The sequence below is a fragment of the Panicum virgatum genome, chromosome 3K (genome assembly GCF_016808335.1).
Source record: "Panicum virgatum strain AP13 chromosome 3K, P.virgatum_v5, whole genome shotgun sequence".
NCBI lineage: Eukaryota > Viridiplantae > Streptophyta > Magnoliopsida > Poales > Poaceae > Panicum > Panicum virgatum.
Genome location: NC_053138.1, coordinates 53,408,633 through 53,421,410, shown reverse-complemented (window position 1 = coordinate 53,421,410; position 12,778 = coordinate 53,408,633). Strand labels below are relative to the sequence as shown.

The window sequence follows — 12,778 nt, the reverse complement described above, 5'->3', positions numbered from 1 at the left end:
ACTAATTAGAGCAATATATGGTCAAACAATTCCAACTTTATTTCTCGTCCACCATTTGGCACTATTTATATAATCATATTGGATCAATGCTCCTAACAATTGAGTTTCCTTTCTTTATAAAATCCTAACAATATCAGCTATCGATATATAGAAGACGCTATGAGTATCTCCAAGAGTCTTTCTAAATTTCATTATCTAAATTATCATTTGAAGAGCCTTATGCATAAAAATCGTTTTCTATATGCTTGCACTCTCCAACAATTTTTCTATATCTTATGTGCACTCTAGAAAGCTATTTTCATCATCTATCTTTGGCTAGCGAAAAACGTGGAATGAAGGATGGCTATATTTGGATAGCCACTTAGAGAAGCCATTAGAGAGTATTTTTCTATCAAAATCTCTATTTCTAACAATGAGAAAACATATAGAGAGTTTCTTGGAGAGGGGTAGATGGGGTAGAAGGGTGGTGGTACGAGAGAGACAACGAAGCAAGGTGTCAAGAGTACCGTGCATTAAATCCTCAAAGAATATCTCACAAAAAACCGAGGAAAAGGACTTAATCGAAAACGGAAGAAAATGACATAATCGAAAAATCGAAAAGGAGAAAAAAGTTTACAAAATCCAAGAAATATGTCCCCCTCCGCTCCTCCGGCCCACTCTCTCTCCTCGCTTTCTCTCTCTAGACTCTAGAGGATAGGGACCAGACGACAAGGCCGCGCCCTGCCCTCCTCTCCTACTGGCCGGTGGTGGTCTCCCTCCGCTCCCCACACCAACCACTGCGGCCGCCGGCCATGGCGCTCCGCTGCCCCGCTCCCCGTCTCACTCTCACATAGCGCCCCGCCGACCGGACCGGGTGCGGTAGCGAGCCCAGAGCGAGGGCGGCCGGGAGGGAGGCCCCCCGTTCCATCCTCCCCTCAGCTGCTGGATCCTCCGCCCACCGCCGCGGCCGCTCCTCTCGCGGCCTAGTGGGGCGGAGAGCGGACGGGGATCTGCCCGTGCGGGCTTCGGCCGGTTCCCCCCTCTGCCGCCGGTGAGTAATCAGCGCGTCCTCGCTTGATTCTTCGGATGGATTCTCCCCGTTGCTGTAGGAGTTGGATTGCCGTTCCCGGTAGATCCGAACCTTCCATCCGTCCTCCCCCACTCGCTCGCTCGCGGATTCGCGTGCTGCGCGGCGGCGCCTTGGGTCCAAATCCATCCGCCCTCCATTAGGCTGTTCGTTTTCCTTGAGCTGAAGATTAGCACTGATTGACGCGCCACTTGGTACTGGTACCCGATTGAGATGGGGAGAGTGCAATTTGTTCACCCATGAATTTGGGGTTTAAGGAAATGGTGCGGGATTTAGGCCAACTTTAACTCTACTGTTCTTATTGTTGTAGATTTGTTACATTTGGATTTGAGCTGCCAATTTAACTGATTAGGTATTTAGCTCCACTTTGCCGTTTGCTTCAGGCGAATGGTTTCAAACTTCCCATGTTTGACACAAGTACTGAAAATTATGACAAACCTAGTTTGTTTTGTAACCCTGTCTTGTACTCATTTAGAGGTGTCGGTCTACTGAAAATTCTGTTTTTTTTTTCTTTCTAAAATATGTTAGCTTGCATGATTGGCATGGAGTCAGGTAGTGGCTCCACTGTAGAAAAAAATATCTTCGCTTAATGGACGCACTTTTGTTTTCAATTTTGGATAGGGATATGTAGAACACCAACTATATCTAGTTCTCCAGTGGTCAGGTACCTTTTTTTTAGTGCTAGGTCAGGTACCTAATTACCCTGTGTCCTGTGGTTTGCTTGTTGGAGTTCCACAATTCCACATTTAGGGGTATGTGCTAGGAAGTACAACTAAATAATGGTTAAGTGTCTTGCAGCTAGTGATTGGTTGCAATAATCAGTGCGTTTGGTTTTTTGTGGGAGCTTGCATATTGGTAACTCTAATGTGCTGGGAATTATTCTAAACCTGTATAGTTTTCCACTTTTGTTGCTCATCCATCCTTGCTTGTCCGGGTCCAGGCGTTTGCACTATGCCCCACAAGGTGTCCTCCGGTCCTCCTCTCAAACTCCAGATAATATGGAGGATCATTTGCTCCTAATTTTCATCACTAAATGCATTCATTCTTTTCAACTTTCTGTAGACAGTTACTTATTCAAATTTGGTCTTTGATGTCAGCTGCCCATTTGCTTGATCCTCCCATCTTATAGGTATCTTAGCTCCATTTGGGTTCTTGATTAATAAAATAGAGGATAAGGCATGTTCTTGTTATGTGCCTTATCTTCTCTTCATTCTGTTACACATTGAATAATCTGCAGAACAGGAGACGACATGAATCTTTTCTTTGCTGCATGTTTGCCTGAATTCTTGAAACATTTGTTATTTCCAATTTGCTTTCTTTCCACAATTCTTCTGGCAAAGTGTTTTCATTTCATTTTGGAAAACATTTACCACTATGGTATTCTTGACATTTCATTCTTCCAACTGTTGCTATTCCATTGGAAGGAAAGGCACATGTATAGAACTTTGCACTTATTCTCTGCAAAGAGAACTTTATTCTTTTAACATAATTCCTATTGCAGTGCTTTTTGTGCTGGCTGCACGCAACCATTTTTTTTTTGTACTTTTTCTTGGACAATAGGGTGCCATGATATTAGGTTTATATTCTCTTTGCTTCATTGAGGACTTCTTCATTCTTGTAAGAACTTGTACATCAATTCCTGATGATTAGTCATTTTCTTTTGATGACCTGTGCAGTTTTTCTTTGGTCTGTCCTGCATCAGTTTCAAAACTGAGTTATCTACGAATTTTCTTCTTTAGGATTCTGCTCTCCCATGCTACAATAGTACAACATTGAAGGCTTCAAAAGTCTACAAGAACTAGATGATACTTGCATAATGCAGCCCTCAGATATTTGGAAGGCGCATGCAGGTTCATCGCAGTCAGAGGGTTCAGCTCTGGATATGGAGAGAAACGGATGCAATCATAATTGTTGCCCATCTCCTCTCCAACCAATCGCCTCAGCTGGTCAGCACTCTGAAAGCAGCGCTGCATACTTTTCTTGGCCTACATCTACTCTAATGCACGGCTCAGCCGAAGGCCGTGCTAATTACTTTGGGAATCTACAGAAGGGTGTGCTACCAGGACATCTTGGTCGCTTGCCAAAGGGGCAGCAAGCCACCACCTTACTTGATCTAATGATTATAAGAGCATTCCACAGCAAGATCCTGCGCCGATTTAGTCTTGGTACAGCAATAGGCTTTAGAATCAGGAAAGGAACATTAACCGACACACCTGCCATCCTTGTATTTGTTGCTCGAAAGGTTCACTGGAAGTGGAACAGCACTACACAATGTCTTCCAGCTGTCCTTGAGGTAGACATGATTTTGTTCTGTAGTTTAGAAAGTTATTTAAGCCATCTGAAATCACATCTTCAGTTTTGTACTGTTCCATAAACAGGGACCTGGGGGGGTGTGGTGTGATGTTGATGTTGTTGAATTTTCTTATTATGGTGCACCAGCCCCTACACCAAAGGAACAACTGTATGATGAGCTTGTTGATGGATTGCGTGGTAGCGATCCTATCGTAGGCTCAGGTTCACAGGTAATGTTCCATTGTTTTTGTTTTGCTACATCTTGCTTTGACTGCTTCATCACTTGACCATTTCTTTTATTCATCAAATGACCTGCTTTGCTATAATTAGACAATGCCCACGCCTACTTCAGGTCTGCAATGTTTTCCTATGCATCAAGTTTACTCGTAGATAATTGATACACAAAACATTCATGAATTTGACGTCTTCAGCTAAGAGTTGTTTTGTTTTAATCTTCAGGTGGCTAGTCTTGAGACCTATGGGACTTTGGGTGCCATTGTGAAGAGTCGAACTGGCAATAAGCAAGTTGGGTTCCTTACAAATAGACATGTTGCAGTTGATCTGGATTATCCTAATCAGAAGATGTTCCATCCACTGCCTCCTAATCTTGGACCTGGAGTTTACCTTGGTGCTGTTGAGAGAGCAACATCATTTATAACAGATGATGTTTGGTATGGGATCTATGCAGGAACAAACCCAGGTAAGATGCCAATTACAACTTTGGTCCTTTTTTTTATTTTTTTTTTGCAGTTCATGGCATCTTTCTGCAGGACTTTTCTTGCAGTGCATTCACCACTGCTCATCTGTTATATTTTATTTATTGAGGGTATATTGATATTCTTATTCCCTAACATATTCTCTACCTTGTTATGCATCTGCAGAAACTTTTGTCCGAGCTGATGGTGCCTTTATACCTTTTGCTGATGACTTTGACATTAGTAGTGTCAGCACTTCGGTTAAAGGAGTTGGAGTCATTGGTGATGTGAAGGCAATTGATCTGCAGTCCCCAATTGGCAGTCTCATCGGGAGACAAGTTGTCAAAGTTGGAAGAAGTTCTGGTCTGACAACAGGGACTGTTGTCGCATACGCTCTTGAGTACAATGACGAGAAGGGAATATGCTTCTTCACTGACTTTCTTGTCGTCGGGGAGAACCAACAAACATTTGATCTTGAAGGGGATAGTGGAAGCCTCATAATCTTAACAGGACAAGATGGTGAGAAGCCACAGCCTATAGGGATTATATGGGGTGGTACAGCTAATCGGGGAAGGTTGAAGCTAAAAAGTGGTCAGGGCCCGGAGAACTGGACAAGTGGAGTTGACCTCGGCCGCCTTCTTGATCTTCTGGAGCTTGATCTGATTACAACAAGTGAAGGGCTACAAGGTTTGTTTTTTACTAGATATTTTGGCTTTGTTTCTATTGTCATCTTCATTTCGTCTAATTGTTGCCATTCTTTTGTTCACAGCTGCCCTGGAAGAACAAAGGATCACTCTAGCTGCTGCTGCTAATTCAAATGCCACAGAATCATCACCTGTTGCTGGCCCTCAAGAGAATGATAAAGTCGACAAGATCTATGAGCCTCTTGGCATCAACATCCAGCAACTTCCCCGAGACGGTTCTGCCACCTCGACGGACCAACCCAATGAGAATGTTGAAGAGCATCAGTTCATCCCAAACCTGATTGGTATGTCTAATATGCGTGATGGCCAAGAAGGCAACGGTGAATTGAACAACTTGATGATCTTGGAAAATTCACCTGATGACATTTGTATTGGTCTGCATCTGGGAGAGCGGGAACCGGAAAGGCTGCGCTCTGATTCGACGCTGGACATCGACCTGCAGAAGTGAGGCTGCTATGGCAGCAGACGTGTAGGATGCTGCAATTTATTCCACCATCCAGCTTGTATGGATCAATGAAGGGAATTTGTGACTACAAAGGAAATAATCTATTTCGGAACGACCCGGACCTATTTCCCTGCTTGGAGCCAGTTTGAGTTCAGCTGTGAAGCTCCTGAAGCTGGTTACTCCTGCAGTTTTTGCATCTAGCGTCTAGTATGTAGTAAGTGCGTGCCTCAGTTAGATCGAGGCGCCTTATTCCTTGCATGTAATTCTGTCATTTACTGTATGCTTTGTGTGTGTACAGCACGAAGCAATGTGAAATCGAGCAAGGGCAACCAGAGCTTGAGAAGCTTTAAGCTTTAGAATTGCAACTGCAGCCAGATGGATTGCAATAAAGCTGGATTTTTTTGGACTAAATCCTAGAGATTTGGATCCTGAATTTCCTCTATTCAAGCAGCAGTTTAGCCATTTTCTGATCAAAATTGCCTGAAGTTTGAATTGACACATGCATGTGGTATACTGGTAAAGTGGTAATATGGGCTGTCGGCAAGCTGACAGAGCCATGATTTCTGAGCATATACGTATTTGATTCTGTTCAATGTCAAGGACCACTTGGCTTGAAAACACGATGGGCAGGAAGCACAGCGCAGATTCCATCAGATCAGGTAATCAGATTTTTTTTGTGGTTCTCTCTCTCTCTTTTTTTTTTGATAAGTCGGAGACCGTGGCCCCGCTCGTTTTTCTCTTCTCTGATCGTTTTTATGAGAAAAATCCTTATTTGGGCTCATTAAAAATGAGGCTTCCCTTCTTGGTCCTTTTGGAATGTAATAAGTTCCCTATTTAGCCCAGTTTTGACGTTTAACGATGTTAAGTGGATGCTGAAAAGATCATTTTGCCCCTGGACTATATTTACACATAACAATCAAATGAACTAAGAACAATGAAATCGTTACGTGAGGTGAGCATTGTTACATATCTAATATTTGGATAAAAAACTATACGTAAAAACAACTCTTTCCATTAATGTTGTGCTGATAAATCATCATAAACAATTAGTAAAACTGGTTATTTAGTTGCCAAAACCTGAGTTAAAAACAAAAGGTGGAAATATGTTTTGCTAGGCAAAACACGTAAGCTGGGCACGTATGTTTTGGCTGCTTTGTTCTCGAGTTCAACGACACTGACCGCATGCGAAGATCGATCGCCGGTGGGTAGACACAGGCGAAGGGGCGTCATGAGCACCAAAATGGATTCATCGTTGGAAGTTGAAGAGATTGGTTAGACCAATTTGGCCTAATTCGTTGCCTAATTCTTTCACGAATTGTGCGCTTGACAGGGGATTGAAGAAGGGGAGTATGAGGTTATAGTCGTCTTTTTGCATTGCTGTGCATGGATGCTTCACGGAGATTTCTAAGAGAATAGACGGAAGGCCGAAAAGAGAACAGAAGATAATTTTGTACTATAGAATTTTTACAAATAGGGAACTTCAATTCTAAAAGGGTCAAGAAGGGAAGCCTCATTTTTAATGAGGCCTAACTCCATACACCACCTAAAGCAGTATACACTGTCTAAAGCTGTGACCCTCTTCCTATGGTTACAAAAGAAAATGAAATTTGGCCTCTTAGAGCTGTCACTTGACCTTGGATGCGTGCTTGGGTATTTGGGTGAATCTATGAGGTGTAAAACCTTGCATAATAGCAAACATCGTTTTTTTATATACTAACTTGTGAGTCCTATCAAGATGTTGACGTCGATCATGAAAATCACATAGACCCTAAACACTAGAGCCAAGTTATCACCTAACATCCATGGAACTATAATCTTCCATACTATCAGATAATGTTGCTGCCATTGACCAGTAGGGAGCTCTCCCCTCCTGTTTCATAAAAAAAACGATGCTGACACAAATTGCGGTAGCTCTATGCAGAGGTCATTGATCTTTCAATAACGTACAATTACCACCTTCAGAAGCTAGTATTTGGAGCTTCTTCATACTCTGCCGCGGGGTATAACTGTTATTGCTTGGAAGCTAGTAATATTCATAATTGAAGCTCCGGGTCATGATAAATCACATTTACTATAGATCACGGTGCATCATGAAGTAAATTAAAATTCGGTGTTGCTAGCGCCCGGACATTCGATATTCATCAAACGCTTGTTGCAACATCAGGAATACAACCTTGCAACACAAAAAGTTAATGTTTGCAATATAAAAAAATATGTACTGGAACGCATCACAACATTGGATGCAAAGAGCAAAATTACACCGTAAAATCATAGCTTTGTTTCATCATGCAACATCCATTCAAATTCATATAACATCTAAACAAAGTTACTGCAACATCAAATTCATGTAGGTGCAATATGAAAAAAAAGCTATCTTCACGAAATCAACCCGCAACAAGGACACCCCAAAGATAACATGAATCTTGACCTCAGTATCTCGAATCAACCATTGAAATATTTAAAAAATTCCATTCCAACACCATCAGGGCCTCACTGCCCTCTGATCTCCTACCGCCAACTGGAGCTCATGGCTGCCCACGTGGGGCTCGCTACCAGCCTCATGCGCCGCCACCCACGTGGGGCTCACCACCGGCCCGGAGCTCGCGGCTAAGCCCCGCAAGTCGCCGCCCGCATGGGTGTAACATCTCGTAATTTTTACGGAATGTTATAAATTCCAAAAATACGAGTTTTCAAAAACTTTTTGTGTTGGAGTGAATATAGCTAGAAATAATATAAGGTTGCCTTCTAATTCTCTCTAAATTCCTAGAAAATAAAAGCTTTCTAATATAAGGATCATATTGTTAGAGTGATTCATTTGGATTTTATTTGGAGTTATTGAATCTACCGTGTTTATTTGAACCCAAGTTGAATTTAAATTTCTCTTTGTTTGAAATTGTGTGGAAATTTATTTGAATATGGCCATTCAAATAAATTCTAACCTCTAACATCTAACCAGCCCAAAACCCCTTCCTAAACAAACCTAGCCTACCCAACCCAAACCAGCCCGAAACCTCGTCCCTAACCAGTCCAGCCCGACCACCCCGGCCTGCTAGCACAGCACAGAATCCGCCGGCCCGATCCGCCCTAGCCTGGCCCATCTTTCCCTTGGCGGTCTAGTCCGGCCCGCTTTCCCTTTCCTCACGTGGACGGCCCATCTCACCAGCCCAGCACCGCACACCGCCTCACCCTCTCTATGCCACTGCCAAACCGGCCCCACTAGTCAGCACCCTTCCCCTGTTCTTCTTCTCCTCCACGCCTCCTGGCTGCGCCGCTCACGCCACCGCACGCGGATGTAACCGCTCTGTCGCGGGGGTGGCCGACAAGCCTACGCCTGTCAGCACCTGTCGGCTCATCCGGTAGCGCTGCACGCTCGCTGCCCCTGGGGCCCATCAACGCCACGCCTCACCTTTACCCGCGTCGCCCGCGTTCCGCGCCGGCGCCGCCTGCTCCGCTGACGCCACCGCCTGCACCGTGCCGGCCATGACCGCCCGCGCGCACTCACACCCGCGCCACGCCCCCAATCCCAGCCGAGGAGACCGTCCGATGCCCGCCACGTAGCCCCGTCCGCGAACCGCCATCCGCGGTGCAATCCTCGGCGTCCGTGCCGCCGTGAGGACCAAGCCAAGCCCGAGCGCACGCCTATAAAGCCCCCAATCGGCCGCCGCAAACCCTAGCCAGCCCTGGGGTTTTCCCCCTCTCAATCGAGTGCCGCCGCCATCAGTGGAGAAGCAGAGGAAGAGGAGGAGGAGCGCTGGGGGAAGGAGCCGAGCTCGAGGAGGAGGGTTGCCGCCGCCAGAGCTTCGTCAAGCCGGCGCCCATGATCGACCACGTCGCCGTCCCGGCTCAACCTGCACAGCATCGACCCGTCACGGCAGCACCTCGCCACGGCGCCGCCCCCTTTCCTTCCCCAATCCGACCAGGTAGGCCACCGCTTCGAGCTTCCCCGAACCTCCCTTGTACCTCCGGCGTGATGCCTTGCCCTGCCGATGACCCTGTCATAGATGGCCATAGGGACCCGTCCGATCTTCTGGTGCAGGGACCCGTTGTCGTCGCTTGGACCTAACCGAAGACCACCGCCGTTCTATCCGCGCCGCCGTGTCGCACCTGCCGGGCACGGCCACGCCGCGGCCCTGGGATGCTAGGTGCCCACGCGTGCGTGCGCTGACCCCGCCCTAGGCAAGCCTGGGCGCTGCCTTTTGGCATGCCACAGCGAGCCTCGGCCGCCTAGACTTTGTCCCGCCGTCACCTCGTTCTACCGCCATGCGCATCGCGCCGCCGCGGGCTGGGGATGCCCAGACTCCGCGTGCGAGCATGCGCCGGGTCACCGGACACAGGCACGGCCCTAGCAAACATGCCGTGACCCCGAGTTGTCGAGGACCCGCACGTGCACGACCTAAACCGCCACGCCCGAACCCGCGACGTCGTGCTCATGACGAGCACCAGGTCCTTGTGGCCATTCGTCGAACGCCCTGGGGGCGCTAAGCCTGGCACACACACACCCCACGACGCGCACACGCGCACGTCGGTCAACACTTTGGCCTGTCCACGCACCACGCTGCCCAGCCGTGCCCCTCGACCGTTCTGCCGTTTCGCCTTAACCCCCATCGAACCATGCCGCCGAGGTCACGCCAAGGCCTTTGCCATGGCAACGCCTCGCGTCGCGTTCGCGCAACCACGCTCATGACCTTGCCTTGGCCCTGCTCCACCTCGTCGCCGCTTACCCGAAACATCGGGGACCCGCGCACCATGCCTTTGCCGGTGCTGTTCGCCGTCGCGTTCCTCCTCGTCGAAAACGTGACGCCTTCTCTACTTGCTTTGGCCTCACCTGAGCCTCGCCAAGATCCGCCCAGCCTTTGTTTCGCCGCGCCCGGGCCTTGCCCCGCGCGCGCTAGCCTTGACCACGGCAAGCCGAGCCGCTTAGCCCCGACCTAGCCCTTGCCCCTTTCTTCACCGGAGCTGGACCTCCGCGCCGCCCTTGCCTGCGTGCCCCTGCCCTGCCCCGTCGAATCAGCTCATCAGCGAGATGAAGCAAGAAGGGAGAGAAGAGGAGGAAGACGCCGACCGCCGGGCCCAGGCTGCCAGACCAAGGAGGAGAAGCAAAAGAAAAGAAGAAGAAGGAAGGAAGAGATGGGCCGGACCCACCAGCGGCCCAATCCACAAGGAGCTTGCACCCCTGGGCTGGCCTGCTCCGTCACGAGCCGAGCCAGACATCCAACCCGAGCCGGCCCAACCAACTTTTGAGCCCAGTAACCGCGTAGCCTTTTTCTTTTTCTTTTTCCTTTAACCCAGCTGACCCGCGGGACCCACGTGTCATCCTCTTGTGTGAGACTGATTGGTGGGCCCCACTGAGCGCGAACCCGCTGATTGGATGTGGACCCGTTGACTTGGTCAACATTGACCAAGTCAACGCTGACGTCAGCAGAGCCTGACCCTCGTGCTGACGTCAGCAGGACACGTGGCACTCTCTGGTGCTGCCACGTGTCTGCCTGTGTGTATTTTTTTTTCCGAAAACCTTTATTTAATTCCAGAAATTGTTTCAAGCTTCAAAAATTCATAATAAATCAACCGGAGCTTCGAAAATTATGAAACCAGTTTCATAATTCTTCTAAAATCATGATCTACGCGTTAGAGTAGGTTTTGTTGTGAGTTGGATCTTATTTGAGTAGTTTTGTGCATTTTTGCACTTTGGCCCCCTATAGTAATCCGTAATTACGAATAGGTCCTGCTGCTGAAGAGAAGACCGACGACCAGGACTACCAGGAGTCTCAGGAGTTCTACGAGGAGCACCCAGGTTCACGCCCATCTATGATTTGAATTCCTATTAGGCATTGCTTGCTAGAACTGCTATTGCTTACTTGTGTGTATGTGAGATAAGCCTGCATGGCCTACTTGTACCGTATTCCTTGCATCCCTATACCTTGATTGATTCTTTGATGCTTTGGCTACTATGAGAGTGATTGGGTATGTGAATGCCATGTTATGATAGTCTTGCATGCTTGAGACCCACTTTGTGAGGAGCCAGAGATAGGACTTTTAGCGGGGGCAAGCTACTGGCCGGGAATGTGTATTGGGCACATTCTGGGGAGCACCTGTGGAGGGTGCGGGAAGAGAAGGAGGGGCAATACCTGTTATGGGTGCCCAAGGAGAGGCTAGACCTGTTATGGGTGCCTTTGGCGGACCACTGCGGAGGACTGTGATGAGTGCTTGCCCCGGCTTCTTATGGACATATGTGGTATCTGAGATTTGTAGGACTTTTCGTGCACGCCACTTATCCACTGTGATGGTGGATCCGGTCCGAGCTAGCTATGCGCATCACCAGACCTGTCAGGGGTAGGGTAGTGCGGGGGAGGCCCGATGCTAGAGGAGCATGGGCGCTTGGTGGAACTTCGGATGGCAGGGGGAGAGCCACACAACTCCAGGGCGTCCCAACCACGAAGGGGTTGCATCCCAACCTGGGGGGACAGGATGGTGCCGTAGCGGTTAGTCTTGCTCTTCGGAGTGCTTCGGTAGGCCGGCGCCTCGGAGATAGTCAAGTCGCTCCTGGCTGGATTTGTGGCGAGTGGGTACAGGTGTACAACCCCTGCAGGGTGAACTCTATACGTATAGCCGCGTACTCGGTCGTGTACATTTTCCTACACTTCTGTTACTTCATTTTAGAGTAGTAAACCCAGCTTTCTACCTCTCTCTAGTCCACTTTCCCCTGTGGAGTCAGCTGAGGTGCAGGGAGAGGGAGTTCCTGCACCGACCTGGGATGGGTGAGAGACATGTTTATGGATATGTGTAGATATATATAAATACTTGTGCTTGCATAGAAAACCTCAGCCTATCCTTGGCTACTTTTCATACCTTTGCATCCACTTAAAGCTTGCATACGGATGGTGACGTGAACCTATCCCGTCCTTGGGGATAGTTTGGCAAGATGCAGGATCCGATCAGGAGTTCGACGCCAACACCGACGGATGGTACGATTGAAGCTTAGAAGCCCGTGCTACGCTCAAGTGCTGCCTGTGGAGTTGAAGTTGGAGATGAATGATGGTCTGAAGACCAGCTACCGTTTCCGTTTTCTGTTTGTTCCATTTAGCCCAATGGGCTTGTAATAAATTCGTACTGCAGATCCTACGGATCTTGTAATAATTAAATCTATGTTTGAACCTGTTTTAAGTGAGTATGAACTGATTTACTGTTTGAAATGAGTTCTGTATGTGATAGCTACTGATCTAGGGACTATCACGGCGATACAGGGATTCGGGTTCTTCTTTCGAAAACCCGGGTCGTTTCAATGGGGTTCGCTGCCGGCCTCGTGCGCCGCCGCTCCCGGAGCTCCCGCGGCCGGCCTCGGGCACCACCGCCCCCAGAGCTTCCGCCGCCGCCCACGCGAGGCTCGCCGCCGGCCTCATCCGAGAAGAATAGGACTATGGGGCGGGAATGGAATGGATGGGGAGGCGCCTTCCCCGCGTCCTTGCTCGCTATTTTTGAGGCGTGGGACGCCTGTAGTAGAGCATTTCTGATTAAAATTTAAGAGCACAACAAAGAATCCATTAGTACAATTTAAGTATTTTTAGCTGAATTAGTACAG

At 48.2% G+C, this 12,778-nt stretch overlaps 1 protein-coding gene across 2 annotated transcripts; it reads left to right on the top strand.

The window, feature by feature from the left end:
* The first annotated feature begins 600 nt into the window (after positions 1–600).
* LOC120699595 (protein NARROW LEAF 1-like) lies at positions 601–5,678 on the top strand. 2 transcript variants are annotated; one of them, XM_039983594.1, is made up of 6 exons: positions 601–1,030; positions 2,806–3,359; positions 3,445–3,588; positions 3,818–4,058; positions 4,240–4,740; positions 4,823–5,678. In XM_039983594.1, exons 2-6 carry the CDS (start codon positions 2,883–2,885, stop codon positions 5,203–5,205), a joined length of 1,746 nt encoding a protein of 581 aa, XP_039839528.1. In that variant the 5' UTR covers positions 601–1,030; positions 2,806–2,882; the 3' UTR covers positions 5,206–5,678. The 2 variants fall into 2 exon arrangements, with proteins under 2 accessions (XP_039839528.1, XP_039839529.1); XM_039983595.1 differs by having other exon boundaries at positions 676–1,030; positions 2,743–3,359.
* The last annotated feature ends 7,100 nt before the right edge of the window (positions 5,679–12,778 follow it).

Excerpts from the sequence above, each read along its gene's own strand:
- LOC120699595 (XM_039983594.1), top strand. The coding sequence starts at position 2,883 with ATGCAGCCCTCAGATATTTGGAAGGCGCATGCAGGTTCATCGCAGTCA. Across the intron at positions 3,589-3,817 it reads TCGTAGGCTCAGGTTCACAG|GTGGCTAGTCTTGAGACCTA; the intron begins GTAATGTTCCAT and ends TTTAATCTTCAG. Across the intron at positions 4,059-4,239 it reads CTATGCAGGAACAAACCCAG|AAACTTTTGTCCGAGCTGAT; the intron begins GTAAGATGCCAA and ends ATGCATCTGCAG.